This window comes from Trachemys scripta, chromosome 4 (genome assembly GCF_013100865.1).
Source record: "Trachemys scripta elegans isolate TJP31775 chromosome 4, CAS_Tse_1.0, whole genome shotgun sequence".
Taxonomy (NCBI): domain Eukaryota; kingdom Metazoa; phylum Chordata; order Testudines; family Emydidae; genus Trachemys; species Trachemys scripta.
In genome coordinates this window covers 141465273-141487065 of record NC_048301.1, presented here as the reverse complement: position 1 = coordinate 141487065, position 21793 = coordinate 141465273, and the positions used below count along the sequence as shown (strand labels likewise).

General features: G+C 49.4%; 2 protein-coding genes across 2 annotated transcripts in view; both read left to right on the top strand.

Moving 5' to 3' along the window:
- LOC117876234 (integrin alpha-D-like) overlaps window positions 1-21793 on the top strand; it is a 116145-nt gene that overhangs the window by 69972 nt on the left and 24380 nt on the right. The gene's annotated exons all lie outside the window — the stretch shown is intronic.
- The window catches only part of LOC117876238 (integrin alpha-D-like), a 79192-nt gene continuing 69335 nt past the window's right edge, over window positions 11937-21793 (top strand). Inside the window, 2 exon segments of the mRNA XM_034768188.1 lie at window positions 11937-12264; window positions 21589-21703. Of these exon segments, the coding sequence (XP_034624079.1) occupies window positions 12228-12264; window positions 21589-21703 (152 nt within the window). The 5' untranslated portion in view covers window positions 11937-12227.

Sequence of the window (21793 nt, the reverse complement as noted above, 5' to 3'; positions counted from 1 at the left end):
CCCCCCCCCCCCCCCACCCCCGCAGCTATGCTACTGCTTGCTATGTGAAAGGGGTCACCAGTAAAAACGTTTGAGAGCCATTGGAATACACAACACAGTCTTGCAGGCATTGAGGCTCTGCAGTCATTATCAATGAACGATACAAGGCACCAAGGTTTCTTATGACCTTTATGATGACATCAGGCATCGGTACTTTAGTACCTGACACCTTATGGCAGTTCCAAGGAGGTATTATCTTTAAGGCACTATGAAGAGCGTGATCATGGCTACTTGAATGGATTGGCCCAAAAGAGACAAGTTTAGACTATTAAAAGCAATTGCTTAAAGTTATTGTTTTAAATCTCTCGCAGGCCAGTTTGTTTGAGTTTATAAAGGAGAGAGTGCTTAGAGCATTAGTGAAAATCTATAGTGTTGTTACGTGATGTCTCACTAGAGAATATTGACTTACTCAATACAACCTTCAGCTTATGTTAAAGAACAGAAGGGGAAATATCATCTTTGAGGGGAAGTCACCACCCACCGGGGAGCTCTTCGCTGGCACCCAAAGCGACGCTCGCCTGAAACTTGCAGGGGCCATAGGTGTCAAGGGGGCAGGAGGGGCTCCATCAGAAGCCCCCTTGAGGAGGGACTCCGGAGGAGAGGCAGTGCTACCCTCCATTGCTGCCAAATCATCTCCAGCTGGCTCCCGCAGATGGGATTCATCTGGGGGAAAGGCAGAAGGCTCGGTGTCAGGGGCCCCCTTCCTGATCTTTTGAGGGGCCTCCAAATCAGCTGGGAGGAGCGGAGCTCAAGCCTTCCACTGGCCCCGCTTCCCCTGTACTTGGATCCAGCCCTCCATGGTATAATCGGTGAGCCGATGAACAGAGGTTGGGCCGGGTGGTAGGCGTGGTGGCACAGAAACTCAGAGAGGTAGTGATGGGGCGGCATGAGGGAGGGAAAACTCCCCCCCGGGGCAGGCCCTTCACCATGCCTGGTGGTAATCCCACCTCACCCTCCTCCATAGGCCCTGCCACACTGCACGCTGGGCATGCTGGGGGAGGTGCCCCTAGGGCCTGAGCAGGAGCTGTGGTGGGTCAGGAAAGAGGAGGGCGGCTCTGGGTGCTGGGCAGCCAGGTGTGCCGACGATGATGGGGCCGGTACCCTGCAGGGGCTTGGGGGTCCCGGACACTCCTCCGTACTGGGCCAAGGGGCAGTCCCTCCGGGCATGCCCCCATAGAGTAATGCACCCAATAGCGGGCCCCCTGGTGGGGCACCAGGAAGGACCCCTTGAGGGCCTCTCCGTCACGTGCCACTGGTGGCCGTTGAAGCTGCACCTGCCAATGGAACAAGAGGACATAACGGAGGGCGAGGTCTTTGCAGCCCAGCGAGAGAGGGTTGACTATGGAGAGGGGTTTCTCCAGGGTAGAGAGGCAAGGTAGCAGGGCGGCATTAGGGAGGAACGGCAGAACAGAGGTCAGGACCAACCGGCCGGCCAGGTCTTCTAGAAGTTCCAGGGAGACGAACACGCCCCCCCACCGCCAGGCCCCCGCTTCTTCACCGCCTCCTGGGTGGCAGCCTGCGCTGCCAGAAAGAAGACCACCTTCCCGTACATTTTGGAGGCCGCCACTATGGCCGTGGGCCCCACCACCCTCGCCAACGCCCACATGTAGGTCTCCACGTGGGGCGAGGCGGGCACCAGGAGGCAACGGACACCGTGCTTCTTGGTCAAGGTGGGGAAGGGGCCCAGGCTGCCAGAGATGGTAGCAGAGGTGATGACTGTGGGAGACGATGTAGCAGCAGGCGGGGGAGCCGCTGTCACCTGGGCATATGCCCTGGGGGCCAGGAGAGGGGCATTCGCAGAGCTGGTGGAGGAAGTAGTGGGGAGGGACGCCGCGGCCGGTGGCGGGGCCACAGTAGAAGGGACAGTCCCTACCATGGAGGGCCTAGCCTGTTTGGCAGGGCCCTTGCCCTTCTTCTTTCCCTGTCCTTTACCGCTGGCTGGGGGGGGTCCCCCAGAATCAGAGGGGGCAAGGGACATGGCCACAGTGGAGTCCACCCCTTTGTCTGCCGCTGACAGTGCGTCAGCAGGGGTGGTAGCAGGTGGATTGTCAGCGGCGGTTGAGGTGGGAGCCACAGGGGACAACAGGGGGCAGGTGGAGGAGAAGAAGTGGGGGCTGCCCAAGGGTTCCCACCCACCTTGTTCCCTGCCATAGTGAGAGGCGAGGCTGGAGGGGAAAGGGCGGGAGGTCGACCACTCCTCCCTGCTAGGCTACAGGCAGGGGAGGAGGGCACCGAAGGGGAGGGGTTGGATGGGGCGGCTATGAAGGCAAGGACTCATGCGGGGGTTCAGTCACCGACACAGGATGGGATTCCAGCTCCTCTAGCTGCACGGAGGGGGGGGCGTTATAATAGCATGGGGAGGGGTGCAGTGATACAGGGCTTCAAACTGAAATGGGGGAGGGGCACAAGCACATGGGAAGGCGCATGGAGCACGGGGCTAATCACCAGGATGGAGGTAGGATAGGGAAGTTAAGGGGCGAACAAGCAAACAGAACTGCAGCGGGAAAAGGGTGGGGCAGGCAAACAAACTAAAGCTGCTGAGAGGCTGGGGCAATGAGGGGGAGCAAAGGCTGCAAGGGGCAGGTAGTAAGGGCAAAGCTGGGGGTCTGCTGCAGGGGTGGGGGGGAGCAGTCCAGGGGGGGGGGTCAGTTTGTGTTGGCTGCTGCCTCAGGCCCAGATGGTGGCAAAAGGGCATGGCCAGCAAAGCAAGCAGCTGAGTCCCCGAGGCAAGAGCAGAGGCAGATGGGGGCGGTGGAGGGGGCCGTGACAGTGGTGGGGGGGTCAGAGGGGGACACAGATGGACCAAGGGGCAGGCTCCACATCATACCCCCAGTATCCCCACAAACACCATCTAGACCCCCACCACAAGAGCAATTTGAAAGTTACTCAGTCTTAGACGGCCCCCTCCACACTGGTCTGCAGAGTCCCTGCATACTCCCCCAGCAGCAAACGAGCCTCTTCTTCTCCACCTTGAGGCTCCAGCAGCTCCCAGGCTGCAAACACAGAAGCAGCTCCAGTGGTCAGCAGGAAAGACCCCTCTCAGGTGGTGACATCCACAGCAGCAACAGCTGGGGCTGGGGTCCCTCATGCCCACCCTCTGGGGACCAGGCCAGCAGCCCCCCCAGGGGCTGCAGCAGGAGAAGCACCAGCCACCCGGAGCAGGACACCAGCCCGGTAACAGAGAAGGCAGGGGGAGTTGTCTGGTCCAGATAGGTGAGTAGCTGGAGCAGTAGCAGCTGCAATAAGAGCCCAGGGCCTAGCAGTACTAGCAGTAGGTATAACAGCCTTCCACCTTCCTCCAGGTCAGAGAGGAAGGCAGGGAAAGCAGCTTCAAAATGAGCAAGTCCCTATTCCCTGGGTAGCCAAACAAAGGCTACTCCAGGCCAATCAAGACACCTGACACCAATTAACCAGTTAAGGCCATTAGGCTAATGGAGACAGCTGGAACCAATTAAGGTCCCACTCATACTGCTTAAAAGCTCTCATTTCCAGCATGCTCGCTCACTCACTCACTCACTCACTCTCTCTCTCGAGAGCCTAGGTGAAAGGTGTTGGAGCAGAAACAGCATTGCTGATATCCTGAGGTAAGGGTGAAACTGGGAAAAGGGGATCACAGGGAAGTGGCCTAGGGAATCAAAGCAGTATCAGTAGTGAAGGGAAAGCCACCAACAGCTGCTACCATTAGGGTCCCAGGGCTGGAACTTGGAGTAGAGGGTGGGCCCAGGTTCTCCCCTCCCCCATACTCTATAGAGATCCTCTTGAGAGGGGAAGCAGGACTCAGTCCAGGCAAGAGGCTGAACTGTGCCTACTGAGCTCTATGGAGCAACAAAGGCTGTGGGGTATTTCCCCTTCCCATTTCCCATACTGGCTTGTGAGGAAAGTAACTCAATAGGCTGTGATTCTTGCTGCTACCCTGTGAAAGGAAGGTCACATTGAGGCCTTAGTGAGTACCTGAGATGACTGAATCCGCTTGGAAGCGTGGGACCCAATAATACAGGCTTGGAACTTTGTCACACTGTAGTCAGAAGCATCCTCAATAGGTATCTTGTTGAATATGTCCAGAGCTCTTCCAGTGAATCTTGCTACCAATGTGGTTATCTTGTGATCTTCAGGAATTTCAGAGAGGGTGCACAGTCTCTCAAAGGTGATGAAATATTCAGCAATATCACTAGATTCATCATACTGTGGACATAGTTGCTCCCATTTGTGGATTTTTGGGGAAGTGGTGCCAGCTGCTGAAGGATTCAGTCTTTTCAACCCCATAACAGCCAGTTTCTGGGCTGAAATCTGGGCCCATATTTCTTAGCCTTTTAACTCCAGAGCTCTTTTATGGGTAGCCTCCTCCCTGGCTGCCTCTGCCTCCAAGCATTTTGCTTCCTTCTTCTCCTCTGCGTCCTACTCCAAGTGCTTTAAGGCCATTTGTTCTTTCTGACTCTCTTCAGCTTCTAGTCTGGCTAATTCTAGTTTCTTTTGGACCTCACTTTCCATCATCCTAGCCTTCCTGTGCTTAGTCTAGCCAAACTTGAGAGCTAGATGGGGGGGGAGGAGGAAACAGGTTGTGAATTCCCTTGCAGGAACTTAACTACTCTGCCCTCAGGCAGAGGAAAAAAGCCCTCCAGCTACTTTCAGCTAAAAAGTGTCCTTTTAACATCCTAAGGTCTATACTTCTGCTTCAGAATGATCCTAACCATGTCAGGGTTCCCTCCCCACTTTGAACTCTGGGGTACAGATGTGGGGACCCTCATGAAAGACCCCCCTAAGCTTGTATTCCACCATCTTAGGTTGTTAACTTCCCCAATGCACAAATTCCTTTCCTTGGACGGTATTACCACCAAGTGATTTAAACAAACATTCAGGGAGGGGTCCCTTGGAGCCCTATCTCCCCCCCAAATATTCCCCCAAGCCCCTTCACTCCCTTTCCTGGGGAGGTCTGAGAATAATATACCAACCAATAGGTTAACAAAGTGAGCACAGACCAAATCCATGGCTTTTAGGACACTGAAAATCAATCAGGTTCTTAAAAGAAGAATTTTATTTAAAAAAAAAAAAAAAAAAGTAAATAAATGAAGATCACCTGCAAAATCAGGATGGACGGTAACTTTACAGGATAAATAAAAAGATCTAAAACACAGAGAATTCCCCTCTGACTTGGCTTCTCAGTTACAAAACAGGAATAAAATTACCTCTTAGTAACTAACTTTGTTCTATTTGTTACCTCTTATGATCACTTAAATCCTACCTTTTATACTTAATAAAATCACGTTTGTTTATTAAACCCAGTGTAAGTCATTGTTACCTGGGGGGGCAAACAGTTTGTACATCTCTCTCTTTACTTCGAGAAAGAGGGCAAATAATATGAACTGATGCTGTATGAAACTTTACACAGTGTGAGACAAACTTCTCTGGGGTTCCGGCTCCCAGAAGGGCTGTGCACTGGGGTGCTGAGACAAGTCCCTTTAACTGAGTCTGATCTCGGTGTCTGTATTCTGCAGAAGGGCTTGGTCCTATCTCTGTGTCTGTGCTGGAGGAGGCCTGAAAGGTCTGGCTCAGCAAGACAGAGTTGAGGGGTGCCTAGGTTGGCAGAAGGGTTAGACTCAGTGGTATCTCAGCACATCCAGTGACAGTCCCAAGGGGGTCCCGATGAGAGAACCCATCACACCAGGCTCTGGTTATTTAAATGGCTAAATCCCTTTGTAGGGCTCTGCTCCTATTGCAGAAGCGTTGTCTGTGGTGGTGCCAGAGTTGCAAAACCGTTGTATGGGCTGGGTGAGACGTTCCAGTGGCCAGCACAATGTGACGTAGCCTTCGCAGAGTTGGAAAAAGGCTCCTGTAACTGCTCCTGTCTGGGCCTACTCCAGTTTCAAACCCCCTTTCATATTGGACACTGATGGCTCGAGGGCACCATTGACACACAGCACTGGGGAGGGCTGGAGCTTATTACAGCCAAAGTCCAAGTCTGCCAGAGAGAAATGATGGCACCAGCCCGAGGCAGCTCCTGGCAGTAGAAAAATCCACAGAACATTTTCAGCACGGCTTGAATGGGAGGATGTTTACGATCAGGACAGAGCATGTGTCTCTGAAATGGCTCCTTAGGGTCAGAAATCCTGTGGGGTAACTTGCTGTGTGGTTAGCAGCACTGCAGAGCTACAATTTCACAATCCCACACAGGGCTGGGCGCATGGCTACATGGCCTTGCTGAGATGGGAATGGCAAACACTGCCCCAAGCAGAGAGCAAGGAATAGGTGCCCCAGGGAGATGGGTGTGGTTTAGGAAGAAGTGGCTGTCTCCTCTCTCTCCTCATAACTTGCAGAAATGCAAATGTTCCTGGCTCAGCTGTTGGACCAGGGAATAGGGAATTTGCAGGAGTGGACTCCAGAACAACAAAAGAGCTTCCCAAATAGCGAACATAGATATCAGAGTAGGGGATGACTGGAAAATCATTTGGCAAACACAGCCACCATGGAAGATAGCTTTTACTGTCATATGGGGAGGGGACGCTGTCTGCTCACAGCAGGAAAACTCCCATCTTCTATGCAATATTTTGTAAGATCAAATTGGAGTTGGTGTGAAAACCATCCTGACGGAAAGGTGCTATGTCAATATGTAAATACCTAAGACTGTATCAATGGTGATTTGTTAAATTATTTCCTTTCTGGGAGGGGAGGGTTTTGTTTCACATTGGATAAACCCTAATTCAAACCGCCCTTTGCTCAGGATACATGTAAGAAACAAACCATCAAGCTCCTTTATGAAATGGCAAGTTGAAACCATAGGAGCTGCTGCTCAAATGTTACCAGATTTTCCCGTTACTTTGGGGTACGTTCATTTATTTGGGTTACTGTTCTGGGGAGGGGAGTGTGGGGGTGGTAATTCTATCAATGTACTGCTTGTGTCACTTGTGTTCTCATATGGAGCTCTACTTCTCCCTTCTGCCAGTTCCCTCCCAATGGAGCTATCCTGCAGGACCTAGGTTCCCCGAGGCTGGGTTCTTCCTGCTTCAGAATCAGATGAGTGTGCGCGCGCGCACACACACACACACACACACACACACTGTCCTGCCAGTCGATGTTATAGTTACCAGTCCAGGGTCAGGAGCAATCAAGTTGCCAGCTAGGTTGATCTCGGGCAGGGAGGAGCTGGGTTCTGTCGGCCGCAACACGATGCTCTGGGGGAAGTCTTGGCAGGATGAACCCAAAGTTCAATGGCAAAGCACCTGGTTTATATAGTGATTTTCCTTCATTGGGACCAATGAGTTTTGCATTGTCATGCTGTAATCAGTGTTTGTTTTCTCAAGTTGTTCTTCTCATCCTTGCTCTTTCATCAGTCTCTCAGGGAGTTACCCCATGCTGGTTTTGATCACAGCTATTCTGTCCAGATTTATAGGTGCCTGCCTCATCTTTAGAGTCATCAATCTGCCCTCCTCTGACATTTCAATACGGGCATGTTGAAATCTCCTGGCACCATCACTCTGTCCTCGGTACCTCCCTAGAACATCTGGTCCAGTGATGGCCTTCACACTTATTTTCCTACACACACATTCCTCATTCACACACAAAACAAGACAGCATATTTGAACAATTGTACAGGAACATCGACTTGGAATGCAGGAGAAAATAATACTTGCATTCTTTAACAAGTGGTGACCCTAAAGGTCTAGTACTGCCCTGAAATGTGCTTCAGACACTAGATTCTGGCTGATGCATCTTTACCAATGGCTCAGAGGATAATAATGTATGTATTAATCTACATTAATACATACTACATTATTATTCTTATCTTTCATCATACAAAATATAAACATAAAATCCTACTATTACATAGTAACCATAGGAGCCAAACAAACAAAACAGTTATAATATTAAATTGAACTTAAATTTGATTACAATGTTGGGCTTAGCAAACTATAACTGATCACACAAGTCATGGTCAGAAGGCTGTACCTAGAGAGAGGGTGGTGGGTTCTCACCATTCCGTGAAGCATGAATCCATCAGGGTTCCCAGGTGGTGCTGGAGACAGGCAGAGCCCCCAGCACAAACAATCAGGGGAAGGTTAAGTCCTAATGGAACTGATGTAACATTTGGTTCCAGGCATCAGAGCCCATTCTTGAGAGTGGGTAGAGGTTTTTGCAGGGAAATAACACTAGATTTGTTTGAGTAACCGATGGCTCAAGGGAGAATACCACAGTTGTTTTGTTCAGGCTAGACAATAGGAACTGATCATTCCTGGCTATTGATGGTGCTCCTTCAAGGGAGTTCATAATGCAATTAGGCAGCTTCAGTATTTTGGATACCAACAGAGGATTTATTACTAGAATTGGGCTGATAAGTGGGTGTGTGCAGGCATGGCGTCATTACCATCTGGAGCAGAGATCCCCCATGATGCAGTGCTTCCCTGGTCCCAGAGTTCAGTGCGGTTCTTGCTTTGGAATCTCTGGTCTCCCTGCTGTATGCTAATGGAGATGCCTCCCTGTCCCATCTTTGATGCAAATGAGGTTAGGGGAGTTTCCTTAATCCTGTCACCTTGTCTGGAGGGGCTTAGGTGTGTCTCCCACTGACACTTCATTGCTTTTCGTAAGTCTTTCTTCTGATGGGCTTTGGTTCAAGCAGAGGCTGGCGGGGGAGGTCTCTTATGAGTCAGGCTGGATACTGCACTCTGGTTCTCCAGGTGGGATGAGTGGAGTCTGGGTAGGGTGAGTGCCGGGAGGGGGAGTCGTCCTCCCTGGCCACAGCCCTGGGGCAGCCTGCCGCTGCACAAGTCAAACTGTACAAAGTTTGAGCTCCTGTGGCTATGACCAGACTGAAGCTGACGATTTAATGGATAGATTTTGCTGAATCTTCCTGCTTTCTGTGCTAACAAGATCTGTTCTAGGCCGTGTTCCAGACGACTATAAACCCTCCTGCTTCACCTCGCTGGCTGAGTCACTGCTGACTGTGAAGTTGGGGTGCATGGCCCTTTTGGGGGCATGTAAGGCTTCCCCACCCTGGGGCGCTCATGGCACCAACAGGGGTGCTGACTGCTCCAAGGTCGGAAGAGATCCAAGGAGGTGCTGAAGCCAAGGGAGAGTGTGCCCTGACACTGCAAGAGGGTCCTGTCTGAACTTCATTCAGAGCCCTTCCAGAGCACCAAGCCTGTGTACCCATGACAAACACAACATTTAATGAAATCATGTCAGAATTGCCAGATTGTTTCTGTAAAAAAGAAAAATTATCAATCATTCCAATGGCTCTCCCTGCAGAGGAAGAGAACTACAGAATGTGTGGGGAGAGGGGTGCTAGAATCTGCCCACAGTGAGTATTTTGGCCTAGCCTTCTAGTGGGAATGATCACGTCTGCATCTAACAGACTGAATTGCTAATAGCTTTAGCTTAAAATCTGGTAAACGAATTGCTTTTTAAAAATTCTTTCCAGCATGCTCTGCAAGCATCGTGCAACAAAAATCAGTGCAGGTAATGTACCGACCCCTGCCCATCTGCTGGAACACCACATGATGGAGCACCAAGATGTTGGTGTTGAAATTTGCAGTGAAAGTGGCTGAGCAAGTAAAGAGCTAAACCTGTAAGTCAGTATTCATAGGGGGTGAGCTGAGAGGTCATGTCTGCAGCATCTACTCTGGCAATTGGTGGGAAACCTCCCATGATTGAACTGCCACCAATATCTGGTTTCAATTGGCACCAGGCCCACACTCAAAAGGGGCCCTGGTGTCTGGACTGAGAATTGATCTAGCCCTGGTGTGGCTGCCACAACAGCAGCTCTGGTGGAAGAGGTGGTGGAGCTTGATCCTGCTGTGAGCAGATTCAGATGATGTGGTGGTAACAACACCTGGAGTCCCTGGAGCTTTGTCCCCTCTAGAGTTCTCAGAAATGCGCCTCTCACTGGCTGTGACCCATGGTATCAAGGGTGGAAATAGTTTAGGGCAAGAAGCTACACCATAGAGAGGGCCTGAGTGACAGGAGGTATCTACTGTGGCTTATCTGATCTAATGTTCAGTAAGCGGCCTGGAAACTGAAAGATGCAGAAGATAATTTCTGATGGCATTTCCAGTTCTCATGTTGGGACAGTAGAAGTTAACTAAAGCAATAAGAATCCATGTGGGAACTACCTATGCTGTTCTTGTTAAGAAATTTGGTGTTGGGTCTTGTATTTCAGAAGATATATGTAGCCCTAGAACTCCATTTGCAATTAGACGTAGGGTGCAGTCATCTGTGCAAAGTGCATCTGTAATCACCCAATTAACTACTGCAATAACACGCATAAAGGAACAACAGAATTGACAATTTGCACTTGCATTTTACACACCTGAGTGTGTAATTGTGCTAACATGTGCTTGAATTGTATGAAAATCTGCCCCTAGCAGTCCAGCAGCCAGTAGATGGGTGCACATACATGCCCTGGCGGGCACCCACAGGCCCCATGTTGGGGACCACTGGCTTATACTAACCACCAAAGGAGTGTTTTCCACAAACAAGCTGGCAGTAGAAGACCATCTTCGGTATCCACGTGTCATCCATCTTCATAACATGACCAATCCAGAGAAACTATTTGTTCATAAGCATTGCTTCCGTGCCCATGATACCACACAGCTAAAAGGCCTCTGTGTTTGGAATTCTGTCCCACCAATTCACATGGACAATCTTCCTGAGGCAGCGCATATGGAACTGATCAAGTTTCAAAATGTGGAGCGATGTATGGATCAGAGTCATGGACCATATAACAGGACAACTGGTGACTGTCCAACTGCTTGACCAACTACCACCTTCCTATGAAGTTTAACACCAGCATCATTCCATAGGCGTTTGGTCAATCTTCCAAAAGCAGCGCTGGCTTTGGCTAATCGAGCAATTACATCATCAACAGTGTTTATACCGGAGGAGGGTACGCTTCCAAGATAGCAGAACTTGTCAACAGCCTTCAGCACAGTATCAGCAGCAGAGATCACTGGAGTGCTGGGCTCTTTCCAAACCCTGAGAGATAATTCTGCAGAAAAGGACCTGGGGATTACAGTTGATGAGAAGCTGGTTATGAGTCAGCAGTGTGCAATTGTTGCCAAGAAGGCCAACATCCTATTGGGCTGTATAAGTAGGGATCTTGCTGGGGATCACCTGGCGCATGGAGGCATGGTTGCCTGGAAAGATGTGCTTTCAAATTTCCCAGATAATTTAAAGGACAGGTCTGATGGTTGGTCACCTGAGGCCAGGGCAGTAGAGTTCAAACTGATGACCAGAGTGGCTAGAACAGGCATTGTGGGACACATCCTGGAGGCCAGTCAGAGCGCAGTAATAGGCCAGGGCATCCACACTGGCACTGCGGCGCTTCAGCCTGGACGCAGAAACTTTCATGCCTCTCATGGAGGTGGGTTTCTAGGGGCGCTCCAGCTGCAGGTTCCAGGCACTCTATATGCCTTGCCAGTGTGGACACCTCAGGAGTTATGGCGCCCAGGGCTGATTTAATGCGCTCCAACTTGCTAGTGTAGACAAGGCCTAGATCCCCTCCAGAGGAAGACTCACCAGGCTGCAGTTGCCATAAAACAGGCATAGGAGGAGGTGGATGGGTGGATATTAAGACCCAGGGGTGCCCCAAATTTTCAGGTGCCCTGCTCTATGCAGCTGCATATTCTGCGTGTGCCCAAGGATGGCCCTGAGTTTGTAAGAGTGTCTGTTCAGCTGTGTGCATATCTCACTCCAGTTGTTTCTAACTGTGTATCTGTCTCTCAATGTAGCTGTGTGTGTCTGTGTCTGTCTGTCCAGTTGTCTGTCTGTCTGGTTGTGTGTTTGTTTCAGGATAGGTGTGTGTGCAGTATTTTCCCCAAGATTTGAAACTAGAGGGATGTTTGAATTTACAAAGGGGGGGGGGTGGAAAATGTCTAGCTGACCACTGGCATGGAGGGGTATGGGGGAGTTCAGGGTGTGGGTGTTTAGTCATTTTGTTTTTTTTCATCAGTCTCCATACAGCTGTGTGTGTCTGACTAGTTGGGTGTTTCAGTGTAATTGGCTTTTTTCCCATTCTTCTCCATTCTATTCCCACTCTATAACACCCTGAGTCCCTGCTCCACCCCTGGCAGTGTTTCTCTTTTCAGATACCACTTCTCTTTCCTCTGAGCTCTGCTGCCTCCTCTCCAGGCAGTGCCCTTGAACCTCACACGTCCTACAAGAGCATCCACGCTCCACACACACCCCTCACCCATCACAGGATGGACCCCCTGCCTCTGCTCCTCTACCTGTGCGCAGGTAAGTGCCAATCAGAGGGACTGGGGAAAGCAGGACTCCTCCACATGGGTGCCCAGCGAGTAACCCTCTAGCAGGGGAATGGGGGCAGCTGGAGGCTCAGGACTTTTGGGTCCTATCCTTGGCTGGCTGTGGGAGAGGAGTGGGGTTGGTGGGTTACAGCAGGAGGCCTGTGCATCAGGACGACTTGGCTCTGGGAAAGGAATGGAGCTCTAGTGTCTTGTGTGGTGGGAGGGCTGGTAATCAGGACCCCTGGGTTTAGTGCCCTCTTTTCTGTTCTCTTCCCGCCCCCACCCCCACCCCCAGACTCTCTGTGATGGGAGTGGGTCACACGTGCAACTCCCTTTCTCTGTGGTGTGTGTGCTTGGTAGGATGTGGGGGGAGGGTCCGGCAGGTGCGAAGTGGATGCAGTGTTTGCAATTGCTCAGTCCTGCTGTAAAACCACAGCCGCTTTCTCCTGCTTCAAGGTCATGTCTCTTGTCTGTGAGGCCTGGACCCGTCAGGGAATGGACGGAGGCCGACTTTGGGGTGGCTGAGAGTGAGGGGGGTGGGCTGGGCAGGGGGGACAGACAGGAAGATGGGGGCTGAAAAGGGGGGGGGGGGGGGGAATGGGGAATGCCATCTAAGCTCCTTTCCCCCACCCACCCACCCAGACCCATTTTGCCCCATATCTGGTCCCCCTATAGTGCTGGAGGGTCTCAGCTGTGGCTCCCATGACACAAGCTTACCAGGCGACCCTGCACTAAGTGGTAGAATCAGCAGAGATAACAAGAACTGCCTGGGTGAAGTTGCTCCCCATGCAATGCTGTGGCCAATCCTTGGATGCATAAACAGGGGTATCTGGGGTAGGAGCAGAGAGGTTATTTTACCTTTTTATTTGGTCCTGGCATGACCACTGCTGGACTCCTGTGGCCAGTTCTGGAGCTCACACTTCAAGAAGGATATTAATAAATTTGAGAGGATTCGGAGAGCAGCCATGAGAATGATTAAAACATTAGAAAACTTGCCTGATCAACTCAAGGCGCTGGATCTATCACTATTTAGATGAATGAAGTGAAGACTAAGACGTGCTCATCTCAGTCTATGAAAACCTACCTGGGGAACAAATGTTTGATGATGGACTCTTTAGTCTAGCAGAGCGGTTCTCAACCGGGCGTCTGTGGCCCACAGGGAGTTCACAAGCCCTTTCAAGGGGGCCACGGGGCCCTGCGGCAGAAGTCCCAATCCCCGGCATCCCCCTGCAGGGCTGAGATGGGGGGAGCTGCAGGGCTGAAGCTCTGATTTCCAATATCCCCCCTTACGGGGCTGAAACTGGGGGAGGCATAGGACTGAATCCTTCAGCTCCGGTGTTCCCTGTGGGGCAGAAGCCCTGAGCACAGGGGCAGAATTGGGGACATGGGGGCATTGTCCCTCGCCCAAACTGTAGTGCAAAATCACAGCAGTCCCAGGGCAGCTCCACACCTCCCACTCCCCACCCCAGGCAGGTCAGAGGTGGGAAGCCAGAGCCTGGCAATGTGAGACCGCTGCTGTGGATGGTGCATGGAGCAGGCAGCAGCAGCAGGAGTGGTCCTGCCTCTCCTGCTGGTGCCCTAGATTGAAGCTCCGAGCCCCCTTTGCTCCCACAGTGGCAGCCAGTAAGAGCCCCAGGTCCATGGCTGGCAGACCCCTCTGGGAACAGGGACTGCAGGGGCATCCCCCCAGCACAGTCCTTAATACCCCTCTCCCTATACCCTGAGCTATTCCCTCCCGGATCCTGAGCTACCCCCCTCCCTGCATTTTGATTTAACCCCTCTACCCCCTTTCACCATGAGCTATCCCCTGCCCACACACAGCCCCTAACTATCCTCTTCCTTCACCCTAAGCTGTTTTCAAACTTTTTGAGCTAAGCCCCCCCACCTGCTATGTGGGGCTTGGGCCCCACTGTCCCCCATGCCCCCCAAAAATAGTCAAACTACACCTGTGCCCAAGGCCCCTCTGCCCCCCCTCCCCGGAATTTTTATAGCATGTCGAGGGAGGCCTCAGAGAAAAAAGATGAGAACCCCTGCTCTAGCAGACAAAGGTCTAACACAAGCTTAAGCCTTGGAAGTTAGACAAATTTAGACTGGCAATACGGCACAACATTTTTAACAGCGAGAGTAATTAACCACTGCAACAATTTACCAAGGGTCGTGGTGGATTCCCTTGTTGGGATGTAATATGATATCCTCTATGGGGCCTAATGTGGCTGTTGTGTGTTTGAAACCTGAGTGCATGACCTGTATTTTGGCAACCAAAGCAAAAACTTAAAGGTCACACAGTCAAAACCTATTTGTACATGTAACTGTTCTGCCCATCTAAGTTGGCAGCAACAAGGGCCAGGTTCAGTATCTAGGGGTTCCTTTTCAACAACACAATGCAAAACCGGCTTGAACCCCCACCCAGTGACCAGGGACAATTACATACCACCCCCATGGCTGCCTCTAAGAGGCAATACTTCCCCTCTCGCAAGCACAGAGTCTGAGGGAAGCAAAAGCCTTTTAATAAATAGGGAAACGATGCGGCATGTGCAAAAGACTCAACCCCTGCCCCCCCCCCAGTAAGTTTGGCAGTGTCCTTTTCCCCTCAGGGTTTTAAGTCCAGCAACCTAAAAGTCACCCTACCCACAGTTTCTGTCCTTGGTCAGTGCAGCACCAGAGTTCAGAAGTTCATCTACAGAGTTCATCTCCCAGCCTGGGTTGAAATGGGGGGAAGGCATGGAGACACCTCACGCTTTCTGCTGCTCGAGCCCTCAACAGATGATTGCCACTCTTCTCTGTGGGAGTCTACTCCAGTCCTCTCCTCCAGCTGCCTACATCTCTCCGCGAGCCATCCTGCTAGCTCACCAATATGTCTTCAGCACCCCCCAACACAGCCCAAAGTAGGTTCTATTTAGTTGAACCTACATATCTGTGACTTTAGTTCTGCAGTATGTAACAAGACTCCTAATTGAGTCAAACTTAATTTTGTTATTACACCATGGAGAAATGAGGGATGAAAGTGGTCTTTACAGACCTCAAAGAGGGCCCACAGTGCCAAGAACAAATATCTGTCCCCAGCCTGCCTCTGCCTCTCTCTCTCTCTCTCTCTCTCTCTCTCAATTCCCTGGGCTTTGTAACCCATGTCCTTTGCCTAGCAAGTGCTGCTTAGTTGAGGGTGAGTCCCTCAGTCATAAAATGCCAAGTACAGTTCTTCTGTCCTTGATTCACATAACCAGGATAACAGCACTTTATTACTCCTGCCCCAATCACAAAGAGACGGGGGATCCCACAGCAGCCAAAGTGACCATTTGGGCAAGCAGTGCCATCATGCTAGGCAGGGTGGGTGCGCCCATGCGCATGAAATCAGCCCCTGAAATCCTTTTCCACAGCTCACCACCAGATGTTGGGGGAGAGCTCATTCTGACTTTGCTTACATACAAAACAGCTTGGGAAAAAATGAAGAATCAGCAGATAAGGAAATTACCCAGTGGGACAGCTATAAAAATGTATAAGAATTGGAGGAAATGGTGCATCTTGGATCATTGTGGCCTGCCCAGGGCTGTCTCTGTGGAACAGAGGGTGAAGGCTAAGGACGACAGACACAAAAGACTAATGACATCACAAAGTGAATTATATCTAAATCTGATCATTTTAAAAAAAGTAAACCTTCCAGTCCACAATGGTCAAATATTAAAATTTTAAAAAAGCCACCCCAAAAATTAACAGTCCACCATTATTATAATGTTTTTAAAAAATGGTCTTCCAAGCTTTACAGCTTTTCCAAATTTAATGTTACATCCTAAGGTTATACTATTTGTATTAATAATTTTATTAACCCTTGTTATGTTATATTTATACTGCCAAATAAAAAAATCAACAAAAATTCTAAGGCAAATAATATATAAAATTAAATGGCTTGCAAAATTATAAAGTAATATAATAATTAATGGTATTAATCATGTATCAACATGGGGAGTATTGGGATATAAAAAAACCTATAAATCTATATAATATGTTATAGGCCATGGGGGTTTAGTGTGGCTGTTGTGTGTTTGAAAACTGAGTCCATGACCTTCATTTTGGCAACCAAGGCAAGAACTTAAAGGTTAAGTGGTCAAAACCTATTTGTACCAAATAACTTTATGTCCTTGGGAAAAAATGAAGGATCAGCAGATAAAGAAATAACACCAGTGGAACTGCTATAAAAATATATACATTTTTTTTAAAAATGGCGTGTGTTGGATCATGGCAGCCTGCCCAAAATTGTCTCTTTAAAACAAAGGGTAAAGGCCCAAAACAACAAAAACAAAAAACTAATAACATCACAAAGTAAATTATAAATAAAAACTTCACATATTTGCAATTTAACATCTTTCAATAATCCAAAGCCCTGTTTATATATGGTGTGGTACTTGTAAACTCCCTGCACCTTGTAACTAAACTAAACCCCAACTAACCATCAAAACGTCTAACTACTGGGCTCTGGTATAGTATGTTTGGTGTATAAATGTAAAGTAAATAAGATCCATTTTGTAAACCATAAAAAGTATTTAAAGTATTATATAGCAACACTGTGTCCAGTATCTGCCTGTTCTCCCATCCCGTAAAAACGCCCCTGCTGAGGGTCTAACACCCTGTCACTGGACTGGATCTTTCTCTAAATGTTCCAGTCTGGTTCAAGCAGGCTTGTGTTACATAGGAAGTCAGACTCAAAGCGGTTCCTTCTGGCGTTATGGTCTGTAATTCTATGAAGGCTGATCTGCCCCTGCTACCCTACAGAAAGTGTTCCCTGCCTCCCCCTATGAATCCGGGTCAGCAAGAGATTCACTACTGCTAAATCTGTTCATGATACTTAGGCTTCATGTGGGAGTTTCTGCTGCTATGCAAATGAATGCATGGTATGATTCATGTAAAATGACCCACAAGGACCAGACAAAAGGGAAGCTTGAATGAGCTGGGAGTCAGGACTCCTGGGCTCTATCCCCAACTCTGAGAGGGGTGTGGGGTCTGGTGCTCAGTCTCAGAAAGGTTTTGGAATGAATTTGCTGAGGCTACAGCTAATGATGGGAGTTTATAGAGGGTATTCAGGGCTATTAACATCAGGTGGCCAAGACCTTACATATCAACATGATCCAAGCTGACATGCTCACAAGAGGACATGAAAGACGCTTGTACATGGAGAAATGTAAGTGCAGAGCCGGAGAGATACGGTATTGGCCACAAATGAACAATGAGAGAGAGAGAAATTGTTAAAATGTGTGAAACAGGCCCCCGGTGCCAACCTAAACAGAGTAAAAGAGGCTATGTTGATAAGCAATGAACAGTTCAGGGTGTGGTCTAAAGTTGGTGTGGATCTATTTGCACACGCAGGTGAGGGCTCTGTTTTGACACTGGATTATAATTCTCATTCCCTGGAGGTTGTTTTATTAGAAAATACCACATCAAAACATGGTATAATGAACATGAAATCCATATTTTGCTAGCATGGAATCCCTGAAATTATTTAGCGCTGGGATGCAGCCACTTCTGGGGTGGGGAATAGGAGCTGTTTGTACAGCGATTTGCTCACCTGGCACTGAGATGTGGCCATTTGTTGGGTCGCTTTGGGAGGGCATGGGGGCATGTGTGACTCTCCCTCTCCATGTGGCATGTGTGCTTGGTAGGATGTGGGCTGGGGATGGGGTTGGTGGGCAAGAAGTGGACGAGGTTGGCACAGTCCTGCTATAAAGCCACCACAGGTTCCTCCTGCCTCAAAGTCACATCTGCTCTGTCTGTGAGGCTGGGACCTCGCAGGGCCTGGGGGAGGGCAGACTTTGTGGTGGCTGAGAATAAGGATGCCAGACTTGGGGCTTTGAGGCACACTGGGAGATGAGGCCTAAGAAGGGGAAATTGGGGGAGCCTGCCCCCACTCTCCCAGCACCCCTTTTGTCCAGCCAGACCCATAATTTTCTGACCCCGCCCACCATCCCCACAATTCTACAGCCCACCTTCCGCACATTTGCTTCTCCTGCAAATCTTGAGAGTCTTTATTGCCTCCAAACCTAAAGGGGGCAGCTCCAAGCAGGGGACTCTGCTTCCCAGGGCCGGGCTTGCAGGGATGGCGCAGGCGGTGGGAGAGGAGAGCAGAGCCACCCTGAGAGATTATTACATCCCTACTTCTCTCCCACAATTACTCTTGGCCCTGCTGCCTACTTTGGAAGTCCTGATTGGCTTCCTGTCTCCAGGAGGTGGGGGATATGGGGAAGGACAGCTGTTGGGGAGGGGTTTCCCCACTCACTCCCTTCTCCCAGCTGGTCCCATGGGGGAGCTTTGCATCAGGAGAGTTAGCTTCCCTGTGTGGTTGGGGTTCAGTGTAGCCATCCACTGACAGTTTGGTGTTTTGTGTGTGACATGAGTTTGGAGGGACTCAGCTTTGACTCACGAAGGATGTCGATAAATTGGAGAGGGGTCAGAGAAGTGCCAGGAGACTAACGAAAGGATTGGAAAACCTGCCTCATAGTGATAGACTCAAGGAGCTCAGTCTAGTTAAGGGAAGGTTAAGGTCTGACTTAATCCCAGCCTGAGTGGCTATGAGGAGGACAAATATTTAACATTGGTCTCTTTAATCTAGCAGATAAAGGTCTAACATGATCGAATGGCTGAAAGTTGACACTAGACAATCTAAGGCCTTGTCTACACTAGCGATCTGACAGCAGCACAGCTGTACCGATGCAGCCGTGCCAATGTAAGAACACTTGTGTAACCGCTCTATGCTGACGGGCGAGAGCTCTCCGGTCAAGGTAATTAAACAATCTCAATGAGCGGCGGCAGCTATGTCGGTGGGAGAAGCTCTTCTGCCGCCATCTCTTTCTGCACATTACCACTGATGCCGGCAAAGCTTATGTCGCTCAGGGGTGGTTTTTTTACAGCACCTCCTTTGTCAGCCCCTTTGATTATAATGTCTGAGTTGTTTCTGAGGCTGCGGATGGCGTTGCCTTTTGTATGGCTGAGGTTATGGGGCAAGTGATGCTGTTTGTTCAAACTTTCAGCCTGTGCACGTTGGCAGAAGCACTCTATGTAGAGGTCCAGTCTGTCGTTTTGACCGTCAGGAGGAGTCCACGCAGAGTTCTTCTTCTTGTAGTGTTGGTAGGAGGGTTCCTGTGGGTCAGTGCACTGTTCAGTGGTGTGTTGAAAATTTTCCTTGAGTCGGAGACGATGAAAGTAGGCTTCCAGATCACCGCAGAACTGTATTGTGTTTGTGGGGGTGGTGTGGCAGAATGAGAGTCCCTGAGATGGGACAGACTCTTTGGCTGGGCTAAGTGTGTGGTAGGATAGATTAACAATATTGTTAGGTGAGTTGAGGGTACCACTGTTGTAGCCCCCTGTGGCATGTAGGAGTTTAGATAGTTTACTGTCCTTTTTCCTCTGTAGAGAAGTGAAGTGTGCATTGTAAATGGCTTGTCTCATTTTTGTAAAGCCCAGCAACGTGGCAGTTTGTGTGGAAGTTTAAGTACATTTTGTAATGTGGTGTGACACCACCGTGGATTCAGCTCTGGTGCCTACAGTTTCAAGCTTAACAGAGTGAAAGTCACTTCTGTTACTGAAAATTAGTCTCTAGGAACACGTAAAGACCAAAGATAATGACCATCTATAATTCACCAGTACAAGGTCTAATCTATTCTATAAGTTTTATTAAAGTTAATTATGATTACCCGAGCATATGGAAATTCTACACCGACCTAAGCACAATTTACAAATGTAGTTATACTCGCATCCCTGACAATAGTGTTGGGGTCTGATGGGTCTCTCATGACTTGATCATCAGTAGAGGGATGGTTCTTGCTGGAGTCTCCCAGAGGGAGCTCAGTTTTCCCATTCTGGACATCCCCTTTTTATACTGTGATTCTGTCTACACCTACATTCTGTGTGTGTCCATAAAAGTGTCCACCCTCTTTTCCCTTATTGGTCGGTCTCCCTCCCCTGGAAACTTAATGGGCCCCAGCTTTTTATAAGCTGGGTAAATTCCCTTTATTCTCATTAACATTGACGCACAAGCTGTATCCCATGGTTAAGACACATGTCTGAGACAGATGCACCTTTATGGTATTTTTATGATCTAATATTAATCTTCTGGGTAATTTTGCACAATATTATCACTTGGTACCTCTTTTCCCATAGTCTTGGGCATCGGGTTATTTTTCAGTCACTTATGTCATCATTTCTTGTCTCCAAGGCCTAAAATAGCTAAGCCAAAGTCTTGCAGGCTTTAATGTACAGGTTCTTGCATTTCAGCTTATCTTAGTCATCTCTAGTACTTGGTTCAGTATTTAGAGGAACTATCTTATACTTTTTAATCCTACAAATTAACTCTAGTTAATGTACAATGAATATATATGATATAACATAATCATAATGCAAAACAACAAGTGAATAATAACTAAAATCACTGGCTACATGGCCATATAGTCTATCAATCTATGAAGACTGATCTGTCCCTTCTGTCCATTCAGGAAGCGCATCCGCTATGCATCAGCATCAGGAAAGCAGATGGAGATAAATCTAAGACTTCATTCACCAGCGCGGAATCCACTCATGATTAGGGCCCTGCCAAATTCACGGTCACGAAAAATATGTCCCAGACAGTGAAATCTGGTCTTTTATGTGCGTTTACCTAATCCTATACAAATTTCATGGGGGAGACCAGCATTTCTCAAACTGGGGGTCCTGACCCAAAAGGGTGTTGCAGGGGAGTCACAGGGTTATTTTAGAGGGGTCACAGTAGTAACACCCTTACTTCTGTGCTGCTTTCAGAGTTGGGCGGCGAGAAAGGAATGGCTGTTGGCTAGATGCCAAGCTCTGAAGGCAGTGCCGTCATCATCAGCAGCACAGAACTAAGGGTAGCAGTGATACACCCCCCCAATAACCTTTCGACACCCCACCCTCACATCTCCTTTTGCGTGAGGACCCTTACAATTACAACACTATCAAATTTCAGTTTTAAAGAGCTGAAATGATGAGATTTCCGAATTTTAAAATCCTCGGACCATGAAATTGACCAAAATGGATTTTGAATTTGGTAGCGCCCTATTCTGGGAGTGTCTGGCAGTGGCACTATGCAAATGAATGTGGGGAATGATTTACATAAAATAGCCCTTGAGGGCTAGACAGCCGGGAGCAGGTGGTGAGGAGCTGGGAGTCAGGACACCTGGGTTCTATCCCTGGCTTTGGGAGAGGAGTGGAATTGGGTGGGTTAGAGTAGCAGGCTGGAATTCAGTCCCATAGCCAGAAAGCCCCAACCACTGGCCTGGTCTTCATAGGGGAAGCTCTAACTGGAGACTGTTTAACCCTGCAGTGCTGGCACCGAGCCATGGATTCAGCGTGGACGTGGAAGGACCCATCACCTTCCAGGAGGCAGCTGAGGGGTTTGGGCAGAGTGTGTTGCAGTTCGGGAATGCCAGCGCTGGGGGGTAAGGGCCGGACATGGGACCCCACATGACTTGTGCCCAACGCTGAGGGGCATGTCTGTCTGTGCTGCCTCCCCTGTGCCTCAGTCCCCT